The following is a 26,473-nucleotide window of genomic DNA, read 5'->3' on the forward strand; positions in this document are numbered from 1 at the left end:
CGGCAACTACAGCTGTTTGAAGCAGCTGCCACAGGATGAAGTGACTGTGGGGCTGTTAAATCGATAATAAAAAGGGATTTAACCATAAAGACTTAGCACATAAGAATGTAGCATTATCAGAGCACTAGATATTTCTTGAATTTATGAATGCCAAAATCACGGGGTCAATGTATAGAAACTCTCTCTCTCTCTCTCTCTCTCTGTCTCTCTCTCTCCCTCCTGCCACCCACCTACCACGGCATTTACCGACCTGCCGTTGCCACCCACCTGCCACAGGATGAGGTGACTTTGGTTTTATGTTGGCTAGTTTTTGATGGCAAATTTGATTTAATCAAGACTTCGTGCAAATGTAGCACAATCAAAGCTGTCAATATTGTTAGAATTTAAGAATGCCAATATCCCCAGGTGGGGGTGGGGGTGTGCGGGGGGGAAGGGATTGGGTGGGCTATAGAAGTTTGCTGCTGAACCCTAATAATCAAAAAACCTAGAGTTGAGATTTTTGTGTGAGTGGGTAGCTTTTTTCCCTGTTCGTTCTGTCAGTCTCAACAGCACAGTAAAGAAGACACTATTTAGCTTTTTTTGTTCAGTCTTTTTATTACTGTTGTTTTAAGCTTTTAAGTTTCCTGAAATCTGGCAAACACTTTGTAATTTGCTTCATCCATCATTTTTGCACAGAATTGGTCGTAGTCCTGTTTTTTCTCAAAGGCAAACGTGAAGAATTGTGCAGGAGAATCTTCATCACTGTGGTCAGTTCCCCATTGTTTTAGTGAACTGAGGATCTCCGCTTGTTCCAGTTCGTCCATTGAAAGGACAGCAGGAGGTTGGAGTCTGCCCTCAAAATGTTCTTTGCTGCACCAGTCAGCTGCAGTCATGCAATATCTCAAAAGAATATTTTCCTGCAGAAAACAAAAAAATTTAGTGTGGTCAAAGTATATAGTAGGCTACATATTTGTGTTGTTCTCAAATAATGCCTCAAAATTATTGAGCATTTGCAGTGCATAATTTTAAACGGAATACTTCAAGACCTTACAGTTGTTAAATTCTGTATTTAAAACATCCACTTCATTCACCTCCAAGATTGAGCTTGCATATGAAATACTTCATCTGCCAACACATACAGGTGTCTATCTAAGCTTCAAGGTTCATAATGTCAAACTAATGTTCTCGTGATTGTGAACGTTATGTACAACTTCCACCATCAGCTGTCGCCTTTGAGCAAGTGAAGTGGGCTCTGGCCACTGAACAGCTGTGATGGCAAAGCCTTAAAACCAGAACAACTTTGTTGTTGCTGTGTATTGCATTTAATAGTATGAAGCAAGTTAGTACTTTCAGCAACCCAGTTTTCAGGTGGATCAGAGCAACTTCACATACAGTTAGTTTTTGTTGCTGAGTGCAGAAATTAAGTTAGTCAGTCAATCTATGTAGACACATCAAATCTGCCTGTATTTATGTCTTCATAATATATATATATGACACTGACACTTTCATACATGAAATATATGTTTCACATGATTATTCTCCAGAGAGAGTGTGTGTGTGTGTGTGTGTGAGAGAGAGAGAGAGACACAGAGAGAGAGAGAGATTGATTGATTGATTGATTGATTGATTGATTGTGTTTAGAAATGTCTTACCTCTTCTGAGCTTTCTGTGTCTCCCGTTGTGATCTCTGCAGCTCTGGAAAAACAGTAAAAGATAAGGATCTGAAAATGAATTCATGCTACATTCTGCAATTATGTTAACTTGATCTGCAAAAGTAATTTATGCCAAGACAGACAGAAAAGATAAAAGTAATGTTGTGCATGCACAGCCACAACACAAACCATTACCTTGTCTTGTCCTGGGAAGATGTGCTCTTCATAAGCAAAGATTCTGCTTGGTATCGGCACATGTTGCTGTTGTTTTGCAACCACTTAATCAAAATCTACAAAACAAACATGATAATCAACAATAACAACAACAACAACAATAACAGTAATAATAATAATATGTTTTAGCTCACCTCTGGCAAAATGACCTGTGAAAGGAATTGCTGCTTCTCTGCTACAGGTCTAGGCACTGACAGGATTTTTTCCAGTCGCTCAATAAATTCTTCTGTCTGGGTTAACAAGTAAAGATGAAACGTGGAAAAACAATATTGTCAATATTTATCAGTTCCTCTCTTTCCCCCATCCTCTGCCTAAAAGTACTGTTACTTAACATTTGGTAAGTCATGTCATTCCTCCCATTTACCAGCATTTCTCTGTCAAAAAAGACTTCTTCCCTAAAAGTTGTCATATATTACTTACACAATCTTTACAAAAATTTAAGTATGTTTTGGAATATAAATTCTAGAAAGTCGTGATTTCCAGATATTGGTCACTCACATACTGTTGTTTGCAATTATTTGAAGACAGGACTGTGTGCAAATAAGACAAAAAGAGAACACCGTACATACCTTTGTGTCACTGAATAAAGTGAAATGTTCACTGTAGTGTGTTCGAAGGGCTGGATCAAATCCTCTGTGCTTCCACAGATACATTCTGTTGGACAGAACATGTCCACTCTGTAGGTCTCTCTCCAAATCCTATAATATTAGACATATTGATATTAATTAGAAGATTACAGCCTAACAGTTTGTGTAAGTAATGAATGCCATAAAAATGTACAGCTCACTGTGCTGATGCTGTTACCTTTATGTCTTCATCTGTCAGAATTTGGTCTGCTTTAACAGACTCAAGGATGTCGTCTCTATTAAAGACAAAAGAAATGCCCAAATTGGACCAAGATCTTAAAGGATAACTACCGTTTTTTACAACCTGGACCTTATTTCTAGCAAAATATGTGATAATTTACTCACCCAGATAACTTTGGTGTCATTTGAAGTCGTTCGGACGAAATTAGATCCAGTGTAGCGCCGATATATCCATATAATGCGAGTGACAGGGCACCGAAGCGCAGCCTTTATCAGCATTTGCCACGAAACTAGTTCATTTCACCAATATTTTGTTACGATATGCTAGTGCTATTCCCCTCTGAGTCCAGGCTCGTCTATTGTCAACATCCGGGGTCTGTAGGTTGACCTACTACCTCTGACCTGGAGGATGTCGTCTCTGAGCTGCGCGCGCACCCGCGACAGCCCGGCTTGTTTACCTGTAGCTGCTACTGCTAGTTTGACCCTGGATGTTGATAACAGACGAGCCCGGACTCAGAGGGGAATAGCACTAGCGTATCATGACAAAATATTGGTGAAATGAACTAGTTTCGTGACAGATAATGCGTTATATAGAGGCTGTGTGTCGCTGCCCCGTCACTCGCATTATATGGATATATCGGCGCTACACTGGATCTAATATCGTCCGAACGACTTCAAATGACACCAAAGTTATCTGGGTGAGTAAATGATCATATATTTTGCTAGAAATAAGGTCCAGGTTGTAAAAAACGGTAGTTATCCTTTAACATGTCTAACTTTGACAGTGTTCACATTACATGACCGAATATATCAAAGTGTACATTATTTATAACTAGCCTCTAGCCTTTTCATATGTAGCTACAGGCTAAAAACCTGCTTTGTGTACCAAGGTGAAATTTGAATGTTTTCAGTAATAATGCCTACTCATGCTAACCTAAATGATGTAAAAGATGTTTTTCTAAGAATAATTGGACACATTAAGGGAAATTCCTGGCTGCTTTTCTACTTCTTTAACAAACAAAGCCATAACAATTATTGCTTCATTTCCGTGGCAGAAATGGGTCTGATATGTATGACATAATTCTTACACATCTGGGACAAGGTTGCATCCACAAAAGAAATCTTTTGAAGTCCAGTCGCCCTCCACACCAGCACACTGAAAATGCAGCCAGTTTTTGCAAGCTGTGCATTGTACCCATGCGTAGTGTTTTATGTGGTCATGGAAGACACTGGTGAAAAACAGAAGTGAGACAACTTCACTAATACTTCACACTTCATCTTTAGAAGTACTACAAAATTGGTCCATAATTCCATAATTATTCCAGGTTGTCATTTCTGATGTACATACCTGGTTGTCCCAGTTGCTCGCTGGAACAAACATGACTTTATTTGCCATGCCAGGCAATGGCTGCTGGAGTCTGTCTTTTTGGCCTCAGCTTGCTGGAGTTTAACTTCTTCCTGCTCCATCTGTAGCATTTCTGCTGCAGTAAGTGGGAAGTCCTGTGTGACAAAGACCTTTGCTGTAACCTAAGCATTTGCTTTATTACCAGTAAAGATTTTGAGACATGAAGAGATCAAGTAGTCTAACCTTAGCATTCACATTTTTGATCATTTGTGTTGCATGGTGCAGATGAAGAGCCCTGCACTGGCTGAGAGTCAGAGCCTCCGCAGTGGCCTCAAGATTTCGCACCTCATTTTCAGCAGCCTAGTTAGTAGCAAAACGATTGATTTTGATAAACCCACAGACCACCAATGCTAAACAGGAAGTCAAGTATATAACTGGGACTTACAGAACACACAAATACTCCACAATTAACAGAGTCCTGCAGCTTCCACCGTGAGGGATATGTGACTGTCCAGTCTTGAAGGCCGCCTGAAAATCTGAAGACGTTGCTAAAAAAAATAAAAGGTGGCAATAGGTATTATCATACTGTCATATTACCTTACCAATACATTATAAATGTTGTATGTTATGTGACTCACTTTAGAAGGGCCATGTCTTTTATGCTGATTTTGGTGTAGGAAGCAAGTGAATCATATACACGTATCTCTTTTGCTTTGAAGTCAAACACCTACAAGGAAATAAATCTGTCATCACTGTATTCCTAGAAATAAGATAAAGCTTTAGCTCTAGGGCTGCCACGATTAGTCGACTAGTCACGATTATGTCGACAATTAAAATCGTCGACAACTAATTTAATAGTCGACGCGTCGTTTCTTTTTTTTAAACTTTGTTTTCTCTCTCAAAACTGCTGCAGCACCTTCCACTGCTGCGTCTGCCTTTCTGTCCTTGACACACATGCGCAGTAGTGGTAATCTGGGTCAGCCGTGGTGTCACCTGAAGTTATACCAGACGGGCTCTCTGGTATCATGGCTACCCGGCGGCAACGGAGCTCAAAAGTGTGGGAGCATTTTAAGAAAACAAAAGAAAAAAGTGTGCAATGCAATATCTGCAAGACTTGCCTTTCACGGCAGCACAAGTGTGATGCACGAGCTCCTGAAAAGGAAGCACGTTGTGGCTGACAACGACGATGAAGAGGGGCCGTCGTCTCGTTAAGCTAACTGGCTAGTTAGCTGCTAACATTAGCGTAATCAGAGAGCTAACTTACTACTTACTCATATTGATAGCTGTAAACGTTAACATTAGCGATGACGATTTGATTACGCCATGTTTTCCTGACGACTGTAAATGTATGTCCACTTCATAGTAATAGTAGTTTTCTGTCAATCGGGGTGTTTAATTATCGAAAATAGTTTTATTTTGAAATGTGTTTCAATTTGAAAATCGACAGGATTTCTCATTGTTGCTTTGTTTGACTTCCTGCCCGGCTTGACACATTCGGCCGCGGCACGCGGAAAAATTAGACCAGACGCCGAAACGATCGCTGCACGGCGCTCGCTGGCAGCGGGGCAGAGCGCCTCGGCGCTGCCTATGTGAACGACACCATCGGTTAACATGGGCGCCGAAATGAAAATGACTTCGCAGCCGATCGGGGCGCTTCCGCGTCCTGTCTGAACCTGGCGTTAGGAACAAGAGCCTTGTGCAGTTTGGGAGTGTAGTAAAGTTGAATACAGTTGTGAGCACTGAGCACAAAATGCACTTTTGTTATATTTGAGTCAGTGAGACCAAAACTTCAATAATTCCTTAGGTCAGCCAGTGCCTTGTCCGTTTACTCAGCTGTTTGCACTTTATGCTACAATTGTTTGTTGCTACAAGCATATTTCATTAAAGGTTTAATGAACTATCATCTTAATTGTCTTCATTTTTAGTTTAGCATATACCTTAAACACTTCAAGCTGAAAGCTAATGATTGTTTTATAAGAGCAGCTGCATGCTGGTGCGATAAAATGTATGTTATACATTCAATTTACGTATGATCCGATTAGTCGACTAATCGAAAAAATAGTTGGTGATTAGTCGACTATCAAAATAATCGTTTGTGGCTGCCCTACAACTGACATTACAGTTTAAATGTAGGGATTTAGCTCATTCTGTATAATTTCATGTAGGCAGTTCAACAAAACCACTTCAATAAGTAATATCATACAGACCTAACCTTTACCTATCCAATTCCATATAAGTAAAAATATACATTATAAGCTTTAAATCAGTGGTGGCTCACCCAAAGAATGAAATGGTTCCCTGTCTCTGGAGAAGAATGACCCACAATTCTGGGGAGAAATTGCTTGTCCGAGACCTACAGCATAACAATAACATCAGGTAGTACAGCACAGTCCATGTTAATAACATTGGTTAATAACATTTTTGTTTTGTACAGTGTCTTCTATTAAACAAAAAAAGAGTCAAAAAAGGACCTACAGGGATGCGTTTCAGTTCTCGGTCGCTGACTCCCCCGCTGTTTGACCATTCGCGGTGCCACAAAACGAAGTCAAATGTACCTAAAGATCCACACTGTAACAGAAAACATAGCATTCATGTTTTTAAAAAAAGTTAAAGAAACATTCCAAAATCATAAAGGGAGGAAATTTAAATGTATCACCATGTTTTCTTGTGCCAGCTCTGCCACTCTGTAGTTAACTGCCTGGAATTTAAAAATGTTTAGAATACAATTCAGATTTTGTGATAACAGTATAAAGTAAACATTTCTTCTTCACAAACACTGATGTCTTTGCAGTTCAGTTAATTGTATATTAGTTCAAAACCAAGATTTATTTGTTAAACTTACATCATCAGTCAATCATGGCATAATCATTGAAGACTGACTCAACAACTCCAGTGGGCAAACACAGACAATGTCCTTGACTGTAACTGGAAATCTCCTTGTGGCATAAGTCAGTATTTGCTTCTCATCATGCGACCCAGACAGTAAATCCTTCAGTTTTGCCTTAACACACAGATTATGACAAAATAGTAATCGTTGACACCTTCCATTTATTACTTGATTTTAGACTGAAGGAAAATGGCTCAACGATCTATTAATTACCTTGTCATTATCTTCAATAGCATACGATTGTGCTATGAATGAAGACTTGCTGTCTGGTTGGATGTTGACAGTACCATCTGACCTTGGAAAGAGAGTTTCCTTACCCTCTAATGAATAACAAGGAACAAAGTAATACTTTTCAGAAAAAACATGTTTAGTTTGTAACTACATTTATCTTTTCACCTGTTTGGGCCACATCATAACGATTGGATATATTACTATGTAATATTGGATATTGACCAAACTTACCAGCAGACTGAAGTCCCAGCATCCCACGCACACCAATACACAATTGGGTTTTACATAGGGCCTCCATTTCAGCCTTAAAACTGTTGTTAATCTTGTCATTGTGGTGGTCAATCATCACCCTTACTATCTGCTTGAAATGTGGCTCACTCATTTGACAGAGAGAGTACTTGACAGCTGCCAGTTCGCAGCTCCTTAATTTCTCTTCTGGACATTTGTGGTTGCTCTGATGGAATCTGTCATAGAGTGAGTATCGCTCATTGGTGCCTGTGATTGGATGTTTGGCTGACATCCGGTCACTGTCTGGTTCTTCCTGCAGTGGTAATGCGGACCTCAGGTTCTTCACCCACTGCAGGTCAACCACTAGCTCTTTTTTTGTTGCCCGCTGTACGTTGTCCGATGTCGGGGCACAGAGTCTTCCATCGTTGTCTTTAAAGAACAGTTGTTTGGTACGGTTGTTGGTGTGCCTTGCAACCTGTCCTGCTACGTCTGATATGTAACAAGTTGGGAAGTATTTAAAGCTGAGCAGTCTGTCTGCGTGGTCTCTTGCAGACTCCGTCCAGAAGAGAAAGTTTAAGTAGTACACAACACCTAAAGAATAGCACAAAAGATTTTACAGCCCAATCATGTTATTGGACATTAAGAAATATTTCAAAAGTCATATACTAAGCTAGTTCTCACCACCAGCTTTCTGAAGCTTCACACAGGGTTTGGGGTAAACATCCTTGAAGTTCAGGAGCTCCTGAAGCCTGTTTATCATGTCCGCAATTGATCCCTCTGAGGACACACCAAGGGCATGACAAGCTTCCTGGAGGTCCTTTTTTTGAGGCTGTAAATCGAAAAGACACATTAAAATAACATGATGTTTAAACAAACTTGATGTATATATGTTTATACATGCTTGCTGATAAACACAGTAAAACAAGCACAATGTGTACCTTCTTTGATTCTATGAGATCAAGTATGATGTCCTCATTGATTGTTTTGGTCGGATGCTTGATGTCAGTGGGTTTCTTTTTTAATGCCTTCTTCACCTCTGTTTTTGGAAGAATACTTCCAATTCTTGTGTGCGGTCCCATCCAAGGTGCCAAAGAAGAATGTCTTATTGATGTGTGGTACAGGTTTGCCACAGATGTTCCTTTTATAAAACATAACACTGTTAAGTCATATATTCAAAGATTGTATTGCTTTTGCATACACGAACATTAAAGTGTAACATTGATAACATTGACCAAGAACTTTAAACACCTTTTAACAGTTTTGATGACATCAAGAGCTGTTATTGTGTTGCACCAACCTGATATGAGGCCTTCTGCAATCAAAGACCTGTCCAGATCAGACCACACCTTGAGGATGTCCACTTCCAAATCTTTCTCAGATATGGAGTCTGGGTCAGGCCTCTTAAATGTTCCAACTGCAAATTAAGTTTTTCAAATAATTACAAAGGCATGACAACCCCAACAAAGCAAAAGCAGGAAGTAGAAGGTATTTCATAAAACATGTAATCCTCCTCCATCATCCTTCATACAGGCACACCTTTTATATGTGCATCAGTTATGTGAGTCTTCATTATTAACATAATGTTTTATAGATGAATTACAGAAAGGAAAAGCACTCTTACGTGGTACATCAAAGGCCAGTTTCCAGTTTGCATCTCCTACTACCACTGCTGGGTGGTATCCACACTGGTAGCAAGAATAGTCAAACTGGAAATTTGTCAGTGACAAAAAGTGGTGGAAAGCTCTTCTCACTACTTGGTAATGGTAGCGGTTGTCATTAAAAAATGACAGCGTGTCAAGCATCCGTCCACTGGTTGTCTTGTTCTGTAATTGTAAAACAAAGTAAAGATGTATGCATTATCAATGTATGGAATCTAAATAAGTAAGGGATAATGTATAGTTCTGAGGTATGGAACCCCGATGCGACGCTTTGCGTCAGGGTTCCATACAACCTGTCGGGGTTTATTTCTCCATAACAACCTCCGAACTATACATTATCCCTAACATAACAACTATATATATATGTGTGTGTATATGTATATATATATATATATATATATATACATATATATATATATATATATATGTGTGTGTATGTATATATGTGTGTGTGTGTGTGTGTGTGTGTGTGTGAATGCTGAATGTCAATTAAGGCTGCCTTACCGCCGAACCTGACAGAAGAAGCTCACATAGTGGCAGAGTTAGAATAATCCGGTTGTTAAAGTTGTGAAATCCTGAGGAGTACTCCTGGAATCTCACGACATTGGCACACAATGGACACTCTTTCACCGCAACAGAGACACCTGTTAATTTGAAGACAAGTTGTTTTTGTGTTTGTTAACTTGAATGTGAAAAATCTGAATTATATAAATTCACAACCTTCAAGTGTTTACATTTAAATGTGTGTGAAGCCAAATATAAATATGATATCATGAGGGATACATCCATGGAAAGGCAATACAGTTACTTCGTCATTGATTTACCTTTTTTGACATAATTCATGCCATACACCAACGCTTGGGTAGTCAGAATAGTCGAGGGATTGAGTGCTGGAGGGGTAGGCCCTGGACAGTAGGGGCAGGTGTTTTCTGTGGGGATAAAAGGGTGGTGGTTGTTTTTCCTGAGTCCTTAAGTCCAGAGGTAACTCCTGCAGACGTGGGATGCGCTTATGGTTAAGCAGATATTCTGTCTTAACACAGATCTTTTGGGTGTTGACATTGTGTGGCACACAAGCGATGTTGCTTTCGAACATGTGACTTTCCAAGTCATCAATGTCCTCAACTTGGATGTCTGCGGTGGCCACTAGGGTGCCTGGTGACTCCTGGAAAATAAACCACATTCCCATAATGCGATGGATGCAGCGGTGTGATTTACTGGTTCCCCGACACCGGCAGTTCCACTGTCCTGCAACAGCATCAAATGTCACCCGTGTCCTCCCAAACTTACACCAGTTGTCTGTTTCATCTGTGTAGACGGAAAAGAAGTGCCACTGTTCAGAGTACCCCTCATCTTTAAGATACACTGGAAAAACAGAGTCCACTCCAAGGTTCTTTGCAGTATTTTTCAGTTCCTCACATTTCACACCCCACTCAGACAACATGAGCCCTTTGCTTAGCATGTCTTGCAGTGATGTGGATGTGAGGACTGCTGGTTTGGTGTACGGCTTTCCTCTGTTAGTTCTTTCCAGGTGTATGCATTCTTTTCCAGGGTTTCGGGAACTCCATGCAATTCGCATGAACTGACGGCACTTCTCTTCCTCGCAGTCAATTTTTTGTGGATTTGTTGACTTTATGACATGAATGGGTCATATTTTGGAGTGACATGAATTCTGTTTTTCACATCAATGCATATCGTGGGTGTAGTGTCAAGGTTATGAGTATCTCTGATGTGTCGTCGCAGGTTTTTGGTTGAACTTAGCACAGCTTTGCAGTGTTGACATGCAAAATGGTCAGGCTTTGAATCCAAGTTCTCTGTGGAGTCATCTTTGAGAGTGTCACGCTTTCTCTTTAAAGTGCTTGGCTTCTCTGCAGAAAGAACAACAAAACAACAATAATTATCACTGCTAATAATCTAAAAGAAGTAAACATTAATAAGGGCCTTTAAATCTTTAATATTTAACTGCCATTGTCAGGGAACACTGCTCTACACAGACATCTGCCCTATACATATTTCTTGGAGGTGGTTCTGAAAGTGTGGGTTATTGGGTATAGAAACAGTCTCTCATGACTCTGTTTCAGTTTTGCTGGAAAAGCAATATGTGACATTGCTGGTGAATGCTTGAGGGTGACCTGACCCTTAAATTTTTTGAGGGGAAGAGTTGATTATATATGAATGATATTTTCACTGGCATCATAATTATCAAGTTATGAGTAAATGTCATGCAGATTTCTTGCCACAGGTTCAATGGAATGTGTTTCTACAATGTGTAATGGTAAAAGGGGTCATGGAATATGTTGTCCATGCATGCTACTGATACTAAATGTGTCATGGGGCCTTTCATATTTCAGAACACATCTTAAAGACAATGCATGGACATAGTGATCCTTCTGGGAGACTAATTTATATACATATTTTACATAGCTTATATATTACTATTTTATATTTAAAATAAAAACAACAAGTGACAAAGACTTTGTGTCCTGTATTACCTTGTCTTTTGTCTGATTCAATACCTGTAAGAGATAGACATAGTGAAAATGTGACAAACAGGAGTAGATATTTCTATATGTCATATGATCTAAGTGGACTTGTTAAGACAAAATCAGAACAAAATATAACCAAGAGAATAATATCAGTAAGCTATGCTGACCAATATCAAATACAGTACTGTTCGGTGATGTCCTACGCAATGAGCACTTACAGACTTACAATAAGTTGAGGCCACAGTGACAACAAATTTATGGTTTACAGTGCAAGGACTTTGGTGCAGTGAAAAATTTAACAGTCCTATAGAAAATCGTGATATAAATTCAAAGGTCTGTATTGATTTTGATATTTATGATACTTTGATGGTTCCCCCCCCCCCTATATTTCTATTTGTCATGGCTTCATGTGTACTTCTATTGGTGACACAGATTAAAAAGATTGTAGATGCTGCAACAGAACACTTACCATGTGTGCTTTTCAAATGCTTTATGAAAATGCCCGACCTAGTTAAAATGCGAAATTTACAAAATGGGCAATGGCTTCTGGATAGTTGGTTGCTGTCCTTGCAGAAGCAGGCAACCACAAATTTCTCTGGAAAAAAATTGAAGATGTAATACAATGCATTAAGATATTAAAATAAAAAATTAAATAAATCACATCATGCATCTCTCTATAGTTCAATTATACTCCATACCTTGATTGTTTTCCAAAAAAAAAATTGCATCTCTGAGATGTTTTTTGGAAAGGTGGTCCTTGTTTGCAAGTTCTTTTTGCTGACAGAAGACACATTCCTGGCTGGCACAGGCCAGTAATGAATTCACATCAGAAAATGTCTGATGTGAACCTGTGAACATTAACAATGTAGGTTATGTAATCAGCACTACATCCCACAAGTCATTGTTGTATCTATAAGTCAGCCTAATTATTTTCAGATTGTATATCTTACAGTATTTAATTTCATCTACTTGTAAAAGAGTGATTTATGTTCTATAATAATTAGTCATTCTCACCTTCCATTTTCCAGACAGTTTTTCATGAAAACAGACCTATCAGACCATGTTGATCTTGTAGGCCCAATCTTGTTGTCAAATTTGCAACACTTTTCCTAACAAAAACAGACAATATTCTCAACACACAAAGCCTTCAAGTGGATACTTAAATGGTCTTCAAGAAGAACAAATGAATTAATGACACTTGTCCTACAAAATAAATATTCCCAATTGGCTATATACTTATAATGGATAACACAAGAATCAGTTTAATTTCAGAATTTCAATTAACAATGGATTTGGGGTGAATACTTTAAACTATAGGTATAATCATCTCACTCTGTGGCTCAGTGCTGTGTGCAAAGGTGTTAAATGAACTACAGTGACCCATCCCCCTCCCCACTCTCTATGTGTCTGCCTCTCTCCTCCCATAGATGTATAGTGCACTTAATACTCTGCCAAACTTCGACATTTTACAGTGATGTAAAGATGTTTTACAATAAAGATTTGTAATCACACATCTCGTTCTACAAGTGTCCTCAGGGTCAATCTGATTAGACAAACTGACAAGTTGACCAGTGTTGCTCTTCAGGTTGTTAATTAGGCCATTACTGACAACTCAATTCAAATAACCATATTAACACTGTTTTTCCCAAAACATAATTGCACATATATGATTAAATGACATTACTTACCACGTTTTATACAGTACTTATATCGGGCTTGAAATGCCAGAGACAGGTAACGCTCGGTCCACGTCTTAAAGTCTTTTCCGACAAAAACAGGGGTCACCCCTTTGGTTTAATCCAGTTGACGCCCGGCGGGGTTGCCAGGTTTGGATGCTAATTTAAATATTTAAGCTACAAATCAAACAAAAACGTCCAAGCAGAAATAGTTTTGTTGAAAAAGCTAATCGTAATTGGAATTTTTTGTTTCCTTCTACAGCTTCCTTTAGGCCTATTACATTTCTGAAAAATACCCTACTTACCTTGACTTTGATGCCCTGTATCTCCTGCCGTCTCTTTCTCAAAAATGTTATATACAGTAAACACAAATCTGGCAACCATTAAAAAAACCCATTATTTTGTCAATAAACTGAAAAATGTAGGCCTATTAAAATCATTTAGCTATACTATGGTAATGAAATCTTTTTCAAAATTGTTAACATTTTATTGAGATTAAATATTGCCGGTGAGACATAGTGGACTCAAAATGAAGCCATTGCTCATTAGTAGCTTGCTATTATTTCGGTATATGCATCAGCAAATATCAGGTAATGGGTGTTGGTTGGCATTACACAAAAACAGAAAGATAAAGACAAACTAACAATGACAATAGCCTATAAAAAGATTAAAAGAAAACAGTCAAAATTTAAACAATAGAGAAATTATTTTTATTGTATTTTTTATACTTCATACAGTGAAAAACATGTAGGCTATATCATATTATGAACGATGATAAAAAATGAATAAATAACACAAGGTTGAAGCTCTTGTCTGCCTATTGATTTCAGATACAGTGATTATAAACTGCAGGTTAGTAAAAGCCGTGGCGGATGAGTGGCAACTGCCTCAATCAGCTGTAGTCGTCGTGGCAGGTCGGTATAATCCGCGGCAAACAGTGGTGGCTGAGTCTGCCAATTATACAGTAGGAAATTAATTCCCCATTTGAGAACCACTGGGTATCCCTACAGACAGTGGCAAATCCGTGGCGAGAGAGAGAAAGACAGAGACAGAGAGAGAGTGTGTGTTTCTATACATCCCCCCCCCCCCCCCCCCCCCACACACTTTTTTCTTATCATTACTTTTTTATTAAAAACTATCTTTTAACAGCCCCACAGTCACTTCATCCTGTGGCAGCTGCTTCAAACAGCTGTAGTTTATAGCTTATAGCTTTATTTACCGACCTGCCACGGCAAGTCAGTGGCAAGTGCCTCAATCAGCCTCAGTTGCCGTGGCAGGTCGGTAGATGCCGCGGCACCTGAAGATGCCACCGGAAGTTTCCACAGCAAACAGCGACAGCTGCCGCGGCACCTCACGGTGCCACCGGAAGTGCCACGGCTAGATGCCGCTGCCACGATTTGCGCTTGCCCCTACTGGGTGTTTTACCGGTGCCCGCGGTTCCATGTAGGAATTACTGCACAGACTTTATTTTGGACTTCTCTTATTGCCAACCGAGGTGAGAAAACACTTTTGGAAGAATTAAAAACCCTCACAAACTGTTTATTTCTACAACCGCATTCATAACAAATCGAAGAGGAACTAGCATTAGCCGCAAGCTAACGATGAAAAACTCCGATTAAGGTGAATTGTCCCAGGTCGAAAATATGGAGGTTGCTGTTAAAGATAAACGAAACATTAAAGAAATGCATTCTTATGCCTGCCGAGCTGACTCAGGGGACGAATGCATTTCTTCTCCGAACATTCCAATCAAGCACGCTGCTAAAAAAAGCAAAAGCAGCTGGAATGAGTCACAAGAGCAATTGTCACTGTTCGAGCTACACAATAATCTCAGCTGTCATCGAGAAGATAAATGAAAGGGCAGACAAAACGGATAAAGCTGTTCACTACAACACCGTCCAAATTGACGGTTTGAAAAAGTCACTGAATTTCTGCCATCAAGAAGTCGTCGATTTAAAAAAACAAAACATAGCTCTAAAAAACTCATGTGAGCTGCTTAAGAAGAAAGTGAACGAGATGGAGCAGAAAGTGAATGAGACTGACCGCTACAGTAGATGTCATAATCTCCGACTGCACGGGGTTCCCGAAAAAGATGATACCAACATCAAATCTCAAGTCCAGGACATCTGTCGAGCTGTGCTACCTGTCGAGGAGGCTGAGCTGGTCGTAGCTGCGGTGGATGTTGCTCACAGAATAGGGAGACCAAAGGAGGGAGGAAAGGACCAGCCACCGCGTCCAGTGATCATCAGGTTCTTATCCAGGACGGCCAGAGATGTCCTATGGAAAGGCTCCAAGGCTAACAACTACCTGAAGAACGACCGACTCCACTTCAAAGAGGATTTGACAGCAGCTGACCAAGACACACGCAGTCGTTTATGGCCAACAGTGGAAGCAGCAAGAAAGAGGGGTGACAAGGCCTACTTTGTTGGAAATAGGGCGTTTGTGAATGGGAAAGAAATAAAATAATGTGACAGGTAAAGTATAATGTAAACAGAAGTAAAGTGTACTGCTATGTTTTGGAATCTTTTATTCCAATATGTTTTATAGCTTTATGAAGTACACAAGTTATTAATATGGCAATAAGGTCTATAAGTGCAGTGTTTTCTGCAGTTACAGTTAACAGTCGAGAAGAAAAACTACCGATTGTTTAAAGTTCTTTTTTTTCTAGTTTGTTTGTGTTCTTAATGTCAATTTCCATTCTTTCTGTAAATGCCAGGGGTATTAGAAACTTGTTAAAGAGAAAGTGTTTATTTTTGTATAGTCAAAACAAAGGTGCTGATTTTTATTTTATTCAGGAAACCCATGCTTCAGAAGCAGATGCGGCATTTTGGAGGAATCAATGGGGGAAAAATGTGTGGTTATCATTTGGAAGTGACAGGTCAGCAGGGGTCGCTATATTACAGGGGAATTTTAAAGGCAAAATAATTAAACATCTCTCGGACAAAAATGGTAGGTGGATAATACTTTGCAGTCATGGCCTCTGGACTGAATGGGGTCCAAGCTAAAGTCAAAGAAAAAATACCACAAGCTCTCTTCGTTCACTGTTATGCGCACTCTCTGAACCTCGTCATGTCTCAAAGTGCTGCCAAACTCAAAGAGGACATTGACCATTCTCAATTTGTCATTACTAATATATATGGCTATAACAATAAACAAAATAACAAAACTCTATTTTCAACAATAGAAGGTAAAATAAATCAACTATTATTAACTGCTATTTCCTACTGCCAAGGTATTATGGGGAGGTGATTTCAATACAGTGTTGGATGATTCCATGGACAGATGGCCCCCAAAGAACAAAGTAGGGAATTAATTAGTTAATATGTGTAGTAGTATGGACCTCATTGATATCTGGAGACACAAAAATCCAAACCAAAACTCATATACATGGTCAAACAAGGACAAATCTCAACAATCTCGTTTGGACTTTTGGTTGATCTCCTCAGACATTGAAAATAGAGTGGAAACAATTATAGTAGAGCCCGCGGTTTTTACTGATCACCAAGCTGTTATGATTAAGGTCAACGTGGCTTTATTTAAAAGTAACTCCAATAGAGATTACTGGAAATTAAATAAAACACTATTACAGAACAAACAATTTAAAAAGGATACCCAGGATATTATTGAAAAATATTGGAGACAAGCTAATACATTAAACAATTTTGGAAAGTGTTGGGAATTAATGAAATTTAAGATTAGGAATTTAGCTATAATCACTGGGAAGAGAATTGCTAAAAGTAAAACCCAAATAATTACAGAAATAATTAGATTATCTGAAAAAGTAGGTCTTTCTGAAAGGGAACTTGGAGAATAAGCAGCTCTACAACTCAAATTAGACAAAATGTATGAAGAAAAAGCCAGAGGTGCCTTTACTAGGTCCAGAAGAAAATGGTTAGAACAAGGGGAAAAGTGTACAAAATATTTTTTTAATTTAGAAAAAAGGAACTATGAAGTATCTTCCCTATCTAAACTTTAAATTAATGACCAGATATGTGAAGACAATATGCTAATGCTAATGATAATGAAAGTGGAGATAACATTGATTTATTTATTAAAGGAATTGAAAATGACATCAGAGGTATTGATGAAGGATTTTAATTAACCTGTGACCGGAAGATTGATTTGATTGAGGTTCAGAAGTGTATTGGCTCCCTAAAAGACAAGAAGTCTCCTGGTAGTGATGGTCTGATAAATGAATTTTATAAAACATTTATCAAAAACTTAGCCCCGTTTTTAGTTGCTGTATTCGAAGAAGCCATAGACAAAGGAGAATTACCACCTACTCTTCGACAAGGACTTATTAAATTGATTCCTAAACCAAAAAAATATAAATTAAGTATTGAGAATTGGAGACCAATTAGCCTATTAAATAATGATGCCAAGATTTTTGCTATGATCTTTGCTAAAAGATTAAAACTAGGATTAGAAGATATAATTGATGAGGAACAATCAGGTTTTATGCCTGGCAGAAATATATGTAATAACAAATTGTTAGTTTTGGACATGATTGATTATAAAGATTATATTTTAGATGATAGTTTTATTTTATTTGTCGATTTTTATAAAGCATTCGATACAATAAGTCATCAATTTATGTTCAACACTATACACAGCTTTGGTTTTGGTGAAAGGTTTTTAAAAGCAGTCAATATACTTTATAAAAATTGCAACAGCTCTGTTGGACTGGCCCATGGTACTACTCCAAGATTTAACATTAACCGTGGTATAAGACAAGGTTGCCCATTAAATCCCTTTTTATTCATTCTTGTCACACAAATTATGGCTACACACATAAAAAAAAAGCTTCATTTAATGGCATTATGGCGGTAGATAGAGAATTTAAATTATCACAACTTGCTGACGATACTACAATTTTTTTATCTAATAAACATGAAGTTGCCAAAGCAGTCCAATGTATAGAGATGTTTTCCAAAGTATCGGGACTAAAAATAAACTTGGGTAAATCGGTGTTATTTCCACTAAAAGAAAGTGACTTGTTGGAGATAAATGGTATTCCTGTAAAGACTACATTCACATATTTGGGTATTGTGATTAATAAAAATGAAAAATCTCGTAACAACTCAAACCTCTACCCAATTGTTGAACAAATTAAAAAAAAATTTAACATGTGGTTAATGAGAGATCTTTCATTAAATGGCCGAGTATTACTTTTCAAGGCTGAGTGTCACGAGCCGTTTATGTGTCTCTGACTTTGGGTTTATGTAATACAATATATAAAAAACTTGATAAAATTTTATTCAATTTCATATGGAGAAATAAATGTCATTATCTAAAAAAAGAGGTATTATGTAACACGAGAAAAAATGGAGGCCTGGAAGTCCTAAGTTTTGAAACATTAAATAATACTTTTAAAATTAAATGGCTAACAAAGTTAATTAATGAAGATGATAATATTTGGAATGCTTTCCCTAAATTCATTTTAAATTCAATTGGAGGTCTCAAATTCTTGCTAAAATGTGATTATAACCCTGATAAATTACCTGTGAAATTAGCTAATTTTCACACGCAAGCTCTGCTGGCTTGGAAAATGTTGTACAAACACAATTTTTCACCTACAAATTATTACATTTGGAACAACAGGAGTATTCAATATAAAAATAGATCTTTGTATAACAAAAACTGGATCAATAATGGTATTTTTTTAGTTTTACAACTCATGAAAACTGATGGTCAGTTATTACTTTATGAAGAATTTATTTCTAAATTTAGTATAGAAGTTACGCCAAAAGAGTATGATGTAATCTTTAATGCTATCCCGAGGAATGTGTTACAACTTCTTTTTGGTTATACAACTGATCTTTATAGGACAGCTCCTATAAACAACATTTTTCTGGGGAATATTGATGTCACAACTTACAAATGTACAAATAAATACATCAGGAATCTTTTTGCAAATGTAACTATTCCTTCTGCTATTTTTTTTGGAAATCTCTTTATAAAGATGTGAATTGTGAATTAAAAAAAAATGTGGTTGATTAGTAATAAATTTTGTCTGAATAATAAGATCAAGGAAGTATCTTACAAAATTATACATAAAATATGTCCAGCAAAAAAAACATTAGAAAGATTTAAACCTGATATTGAATATTCCTGTGATTTCTGTGGTTTGTTTGATGAATCTATAACACATTTATTTTTTCATTGTTTATATTGTCAAATGTTTTGGTTAAATGTACAAAATTTTATTGAAAACAAAACTGGACATTCACTACGACTACATGAAAACGACATTTTGTTTTACTTTGAAATAACAAAATGGAAAATTATTTTATTTTTTTTGTACAACTTGTGTTATATTTAGGTAAATTTCACATACACAAAAAGAAATGGACTAACAGCAAACCAAATTTTACACTTTTTTTGCAGGAACTTTATCAATACAGCACCGACATCAATGGACTTCAATTAAAAGGCTTTAAAAACAAACTCTATTTTGCAGAAATTTTTATTTAATTGATGGTTTTTTTTTTCATCTCTTTCTCTCTCTTTGTATACCTTTATTTATTTTCTCTCTTCCCCTGGCTCGACAGTTTTTGTTATGTATATAATTATTAATAAAGTAAAAAAAAAAAAAGACGAGTGACAAGCGGAGGAAGACGACAGATGGCAGGTTGTCTACTGTAAAGTGGAAACACGAACTTTTTAGTTAATATCTACGCCACTTTGAGTGAAAGTGTTCAACCAGGACTCTTATAAAAATGTTATTAGTGATAGAGTTGTGTCCGTTTGAGTGGACTACTCGGCACAAGAAGACAGAGAGGAGTTTAAGTTAGCTTCTGACCTAGTGGCTAGTAGTGCTTTTGCATGGACTTTGCTAACAAGCTAGCGACAAGCTAACCTGACGAGTAAAGCCTGTGGACCTGTGAGACCGACGGCAAACACAAAGACCCCGACAGGGCCGGATAGCGAGCTCTGTGCCTCGCTGCAGTCTAGATTAAAGGCAAATCCCAAGTACAGGGCAACGTGAAGGCACCACAGACGTCTGCAAAATGGACCAAATTCGGACAGAATGCTGCCAGTTACCTACAGCTCCGAGGTGTCAGACTGACCTGTTTCACTTCCACTCCATTTGCACGGTTTACTGTTTGCTGTAGCTACTGTTAATTTGTAATGTATGTCTTGTATTTTGTATGCTACTGGACACTTGTAAAGTATCTATCTATCTATCTATCTATCTATCTATCTCAGTGGCAAACCGTGAGCACTACAGCTGGGCCTTCACCTCACCACCGAGAAAAGAAATCATCACAGAAAAAAGCAACAGTACAATGAATTGAAAGGGATTAACAAGTGCAAATTTAATTAACGATGACAACGATGTAAACAAATAGACCATAACGTCAATAACATTCTCCGCAACAAGAAACATTCTCAACATTAACTAGAGACCATTCACGCTACATAGTTGATATTAAATACACATTCTCTAAAGCCAAAATCTGGAAATATAACATGAGTTTTTCATGATCCTTGAATCTGCTCGTCAGCTGAGCAAGAATGTTGTCCAGGATTTGACTGTGCAGGTGCTGGTACGCTGCGCGAACATCTCCAACTGTCCGTGCCCTGCGCCTGCTGGGAACCCCGACTTTGCGCACAGTGTCCTCATAGATGGAGTCAAATGTGGCCTTTTCTCTCTCTATGGTGCTGCAAAAGTCATCGATGCTGGACAAACAGAACTGCATGTCATACTCCTTATTCTGCAAGATCCCAAAGAGCACGTCGGAGTAGGCGAACACATATTTCATCCAGGAGTTTCGTGCGTTTGGCTGACCTTGTGAAAAAGGCTGTGAGGCCACTTAGGTGGGAGAAAAAAACTTTGCACTCTTTGAGTTTGGCAGCACTTTGAGACATGACGAGGTTCAGAGAGTGCGCATAACAGTGAACGAAGAGAGCTTGTGGTATTTTTTCTTTGACTTTAGCTTGGACCCCACTCAGTCCAGAGGCCATGACTGCAGCTCCATCATAACACTGGGCAATTACCTTATTGGTGCAGGCACAGTCCTCCAGAAACTCCAAAACTTGACGAGCTATGGCTTCTGCGCGCTTATCACCACTGACATCACCAAACTGGAAAAAGCGCTCCATGACACCACCGTCAGTGGTGTAACGCAGGACATATGACATCTGAGCAGTGTTACTGACGTCAGTTGTCTCGTCTACCATAACGGAGACAAAAGGCGTGTTCCTCACCTCCTCCCTCATTGCTTCGGTCATTACATCTGCCACCGATTGAATCAGGTCATTCTGAATTTTGCTGGAGGTGCCGATGAAAACAGTGGCCGAATCCAGATGACAGCGCAGAGGGCTGTCATACTCCGCCAAAAACTCCAGAAACTCCCAAGTAGTTCCCCTTGTTTTCGAAATCTTTACTCTCATCATGTCCTCGAAATGCCAGCTCTTGCTTTCCAAGAAATGTGACGACATTGATGAGACGTTTCAGGATCTCTCTGTTCTGCCTGACCTTGTTGTTGTGGGCCGTAGTATGATTACGGCGCTGCTCATCTAGCTGAAGATCAACTCTTGTGTCCCCAAAAGTTTTCAAACTGACCGTCGTTTGCAGGTGTGCCGCAGAATCTTGATGTCGGTGGGCTGACTTTGTCAGATTTGTAAGGCTGACAAATCCGCTGCTGACCCAGGTGGATGACTTGTCAGTTGTAAAAAGTAAGCAACTCCAGCAGTACAGCCTGTTTGTTTTTTTACAGCCCGTCATCCACGGATATCGCTGATAATTTTCGGTCTTGAAATGCCTTTCCACTTTCTTAACCGTTTCTTTTAATTCCAGTTCTGGAGTTGGTCTTCCGTTTTTTATTATTTGAAGTTTTTCTGTGAAAGGCCGCCTTGAAAAAGGCGATGCTATCAAGCTAGCCACAACATCACTCTCATCTTCCGCCATTTCACTCTGTCTCTCAACCGCTCTCACCACTCTGCAGAGATTCGATGTTCGGACTTCATGAAGGCCTACGATCTTTTGTTTTATTCCCGCCCACTTAAAATCAAACCGTGATTGGTCGATTTGCCCATCACTCTCCACACCAAAACACATAGCTTGGCCTTCCCCGGGATTCGTGAAGTCCTAACCAATGAATTAGCCAGCTAACCGGGCCTTAAAAGAGACAGACGATTCTAATTGGATAACAGCTTTTCAGGACATAAACTTGACAGTAAGCTTAACTTCAGAACATAGATGAGAAAAAATTTATTAAATATATTGTATTAAATTAAATGAGATAGAAATTTAAAAAATAAAAAATATATTTTTTTATTGAATACTTTATTATTATTAATATTATTATTATAAATGTTATTAAATTTATTATTATTTCTTATTTTTTTAAGACCTTCTCTGAAGGCGTAGAAGGCCCTGAAGGTTCCCCACTGATCTATCTATCTATCTATCTATCTATCTATCTATCTAGACACTTCACGGTGCTGTAGGATAGGCCTTCTCCTGAGCTTCCCGGTTGTTGTGTGAGCAGAATTGTACATAGTTTGTGTTTCTGCTAATAAAGCTCTGTCTTTGAAATGTTCCTTTCCTCAATAATTTCATTCATGTCCTTGATGGTAATAATAGTGTAGTCTATAGCATATCATATGATTGAATGATTGAATAAATAAATAAATGGTGGTTTCGCTGCTATTCATATGCAAATTAGAGCTGTTCGCACCTCCGCGAGCTCCTTTCCGACAATTTTCGGCACAGACGAACGCCACCTTCACAGCCTGTAAATTGTCGTTAACTGCCAAAAATCCCACTTTTCATGCAGTGTATGGGGAAATGTCTTCATATTACAATAACACAATACCCAATTTCCTCAGGAATCCTGTCCTTGAACGCCTCCTTTATTTCTGCAAGGACTGTCTTGGAGTCCCATGCTTTCTGCATTTCAAAAGCACTTAAAATGAAGCCCCTTTCATGAAGTCTCCTTTTAGTGTGATGTTTGCACACCTCTTCCCATGTGGAAGTGGGCCGCAGGATTACGTCCTTGTTGAACGTAGGATAGTGTGGGACGGTAGGCCTAAAAAAGAAAGCATGCTCATTACATTTACTCATTTTTTTTTATGAGTAATATTGAGTAGGCCTAGTGATTTTACGACCCAGCACCATACATTTTGCAGATTGAACAGATTAATCTGAGAAAATAAGAAATGCATCCTGCGGCTGCTTCCTCCCCTTTCCTCACAGTCTGTGATTGTCTGCTGGTTTTTGTAGTTCATCTACATGACATGATATGATTACGCATTAAAGACTGAAAATGGAGAACATCACCATCTATTCGCTAGGTGCACAAGCGGTCGTCATGGAAACTTCCGGGCTTCCTGGAATGCATAGCCATTTCCGGTCATAGCTACACTGTATCAAGATGAGTGTCTTTGGGGCAAAGAGGAGGCGACTCCTCTTTGCCCCAAAGACACTCATCTTGATAGAAAATAGATCAACTGCAAAGGCAGCTAGAAAAAATGAATACTTAAAGTTTCGATACGTATTTTTCTCTGTGTGGGCCCTAAAGCTACTAAAACTACTCTCTAAAAACAGCTGGGTTATTTCATCTACCCAACCGCGGGGTTATGAAATGTTTTATCCATTATGGGTTATTTATATGGGATTTGGGTTATTTTTGTGCATCTCATGCAGGTCAAAATCCATCAAATCAAATCAAATCAAATCAAATTTTATTTGTATAGCCCAAATTCACAAATCACAGTTTCCCTCAGAGGGCTTTACAATCTGTACAGAGACGACACCCTCTGTCCTTCGACCCTCGATTCGAGTGAGGAAAAACTTGCCCCAACATACATTGGTTGACTCAGCACCTGGGTTGTTTGTGCTTCGAACGTCATCACGTTATTATGTCATCACATCCACTTCACCCGCCCGCCTGATTTCCCAGGGGTCACGGTTCCTTGCTGCTCCACCAGAGTCCACACACCGAGCGCTCATGCACCGGGAGAACCTGACCGATCATCCTCGTGGCGAGGCAAATCAATAATAAAAGGTTTGTGCACACTACATATCTAATTCACATTGTCTGTGTTGCGTTACCTATTAAAGTAGTATCTTTAGTTGGTCGAGGCTAGTTGGTTGGTTTGGCTAACAACGTAGCTAGCCATTTAGCCGTTTTCATGGAAGCACACACAGCTTATCTGTTTGGTCTCAGCCATTTACCGAGTGAATTAATGAAACTAGTTCATAATGCCCATGGGCATATGGTCATGTATATTGAGTTCGCCAGCTAGCTAGCTGGTTCGCTAGCTAGCAGGCTAATTTGCTAGCTAGCCAGGTAATTCGCCAGTTAACTAGTTTGCTAGCTAAGAGGCTAGTTCGCCAGTTAAACGCGCGAAAAATGGGATTATGGTCGTGATCCGTTTTTGACCAGACCGTTGCTATGGTCTCCTCTCTGCCCAGAGACCGGCCCTACTCTGCCCCTGAATGGCTAATACCTGCTGTCGGTCGTGAAGACGTTTGTTTTCAATATCAAACCAAGTAATGATTTATCAAATCTATGCTATATCTCCTCAAAATGGTTGGTTAATCTGTTGTAGACACTAATAACATTTTTATTTTTTAATTTATTTCACCTTTATTTTACCAGGTAACTCATTAAGAACAAATTCTTATTTACAATGGCTGCCTGGCAAACGACAAGGGCCACTTGAGTGAAGGGGGGCTATGAGATTAAAACACAGTGGTGCCCTTCATTTATGCTGTGAGCAGCGACCAATATTCTTGTGAAGTAAAAATATAGTGATTGTTATAGTGATGTAAATTTAGCTCAATTTACATGTATGCAATTTATCATATGAATTATAAAGGGAGAGAGGGAGGATTGGTTTCTCTATATTTTGTGATGCTAAATAAGATGGCTGTGTTCACTGTTCACCCACAAACAAACTTGTTATCTTCACATTGGATTACATTATGCTGCTAGTTTGCATTGCTTTTGGAATGGTGATATCTGAATAGTTAATACAATAGCAATTTTATTTTTGCTTAAGCTCTTTTTGTGTTTGTTTCAGATCAATGGACAACTTTGTCATCAACACTTTGACAGAGTGGCAGCTGACAGACCTTATAGAAAGATTTAAAGGTAAGACATTCCCCCCCCCATCCACGGCATATCATGTCTGCATTGCTACTCATAAGCCCTTTTCAGACATGAACAACAGACAATTTCCGTTTAATCAGCCACGAACAACACCTGTTTATACTCTTTCACACATGTAGCACACAACCGCACATTGTCCATGATAGGCGTGTTCACACTACCTGGAAATATACCGTTCAATTCAGGCAAGCGGCGTCAGCTGGGTGGAGCGCGTGCAGGAGACAGGGCATGTCGCAGAAAGTATGCCGCGGACATGAGTCCCTCGCCGTCCCTTTTATTTGCTGAACTATCTTTGCATTGGCCCTCACCGCCAGGAGTTTGCGGATCTCGTTGTGTCACCAGTTTGGCATTTTCCGGGGCTGCAGCTGGATAGTATTGTTCTTATCGCCTCTAGTTGTTAAATGATCCTTCTTCCGCGGTGGAAGTTTGTATTTCCCTCCAGTGGCATGATAGATACTGTACGTCATCAACATGCCCACCCTGCTCACCTGTGTAATAACCTGCTGTGTTCACACTAGGGAGGCTGCAGGTAAATGTCCAATACAGGTCCCGGCCGTTTGATACGCACATTTTCGTTCACACATACTGCCCTAACGGGCAAAGTCCGTAATTGTCAGGTATTCAGTGCATGTGTGAAAGGGGCTATAGTGATAATCTGTACAATCATGGAGTTGACTGCATTTCTTTTTTGTATAAATTCTTATGAAATATAATTTCCTCTTTTTTTTCAATAGCTTCCATGTAATGTGTCTATGTGACTCCAATAAATGAATAGGGCACATGTCTTTTGTAGGCTTTCAGTGCTTCATTCTATAAATGAATGATGGAATATGCATGTTTATTACTATAGCTTCCATGTAATTAGCCATACATTTTTGTTTTCTGCTCCTCTGTTGTAAAAACAAAGATGTCTTTGTGTTCTATTTTTGTCTTTCAGAGGAGGGGATTGATGAGAGTTTTCTTCTTTTAGATGAGGCTACCATCAACCAGTTGATCCCAAGAGCTGGCCCTAGGCTCAAGTTCCTCAAAAAATTTAGAGGACTTGTAAGTAGTTGAGATGAATGTAGACGTGAGAGGCTCAATTCTTCAGTTTTCCACACACTGTTATTTCTGAGTATTTAATAGTTTCTTTGGAAAGATGGCATATACTTGCTTTAAGTGCAAAAGGCAAA

General features: G+C 38.8%; 1 protein-coding gene and 2 long non-coding RNA genes across 3 annotated transcripts; 1 reads left to right on the forward strand and 2 right to left on the reverse strand.

The window, feature by feature from the left end:
* Positions 1 to 614: 614 nt before the first annotated feature.
* Positions 615 to 4,327, reverse strand: LOC311258445 (uncharacterized protein; the record flags this gene model as incomplete). Its single annotated transcript, XM_084354704.1, has 9 exons — positions 4,260 to 4,327; positions 4,020 to 4,171; positions 3,760 to 3,900; positions 2,670 to 2,727; positions 2,435 to 2,563; positions 2,000 to 2,095; positions 1,827 to 1,921; positions 1,632 to 1,674; positions 615 to 896 (listed from the first exon to the last, which is right to left on the reverse strand). The coding sequence occupies exons 1-9, from the start codon at positions 4,281 to 4,283 to the stop codon at positions 615 to 617; spliced, it is 1,020 nt and encodes a 339-aa protein (XP_084210830.1). The 5' UTR covers positions 4,284 to 4,327.
* A 3,968-nt stretch (positions 4,328 to 8,295) lies between these two features.
* LOC311258189 lies at positions 8,296 to 8,759 on the reverse strand. Its single transcript, XR_014622702.1, has 2 exons — positions 8,660 to 8,759; positions 8,296 to 8,500 (listed from the first exon to the last, which is right to left on the reverse strand). It is a non-coding gene; the product is annotated as an uncharacterized lncRNA (long non-coding RNA).
* Positions 8,760 to 24,080: 15,321 nt separating this feature from the next.
* On the forward strand, positions 24,081 to 26,473 carry LOC311258545. The gene is made up of 3 exons (XR_014622748.1): positions 24,081 to 24,191; positions 25,213 to 25,283; positions 26,239 to 26,473. It is a non-coding gene; the product is annotated as an uncharacterized lncRNA (long non-coding RNA).

This window comes from Pagrus pagrus, assembly GCF_965226575.1.
Source record: "Pagrus pagrus genome assembly, chromosome: 6".
Lineage (NCBI taxonomy): Eukaryota > Metazoa > Chordata > Actinopteri > Spariformes > Sparidae > Pagrus > Pagrus pagrus.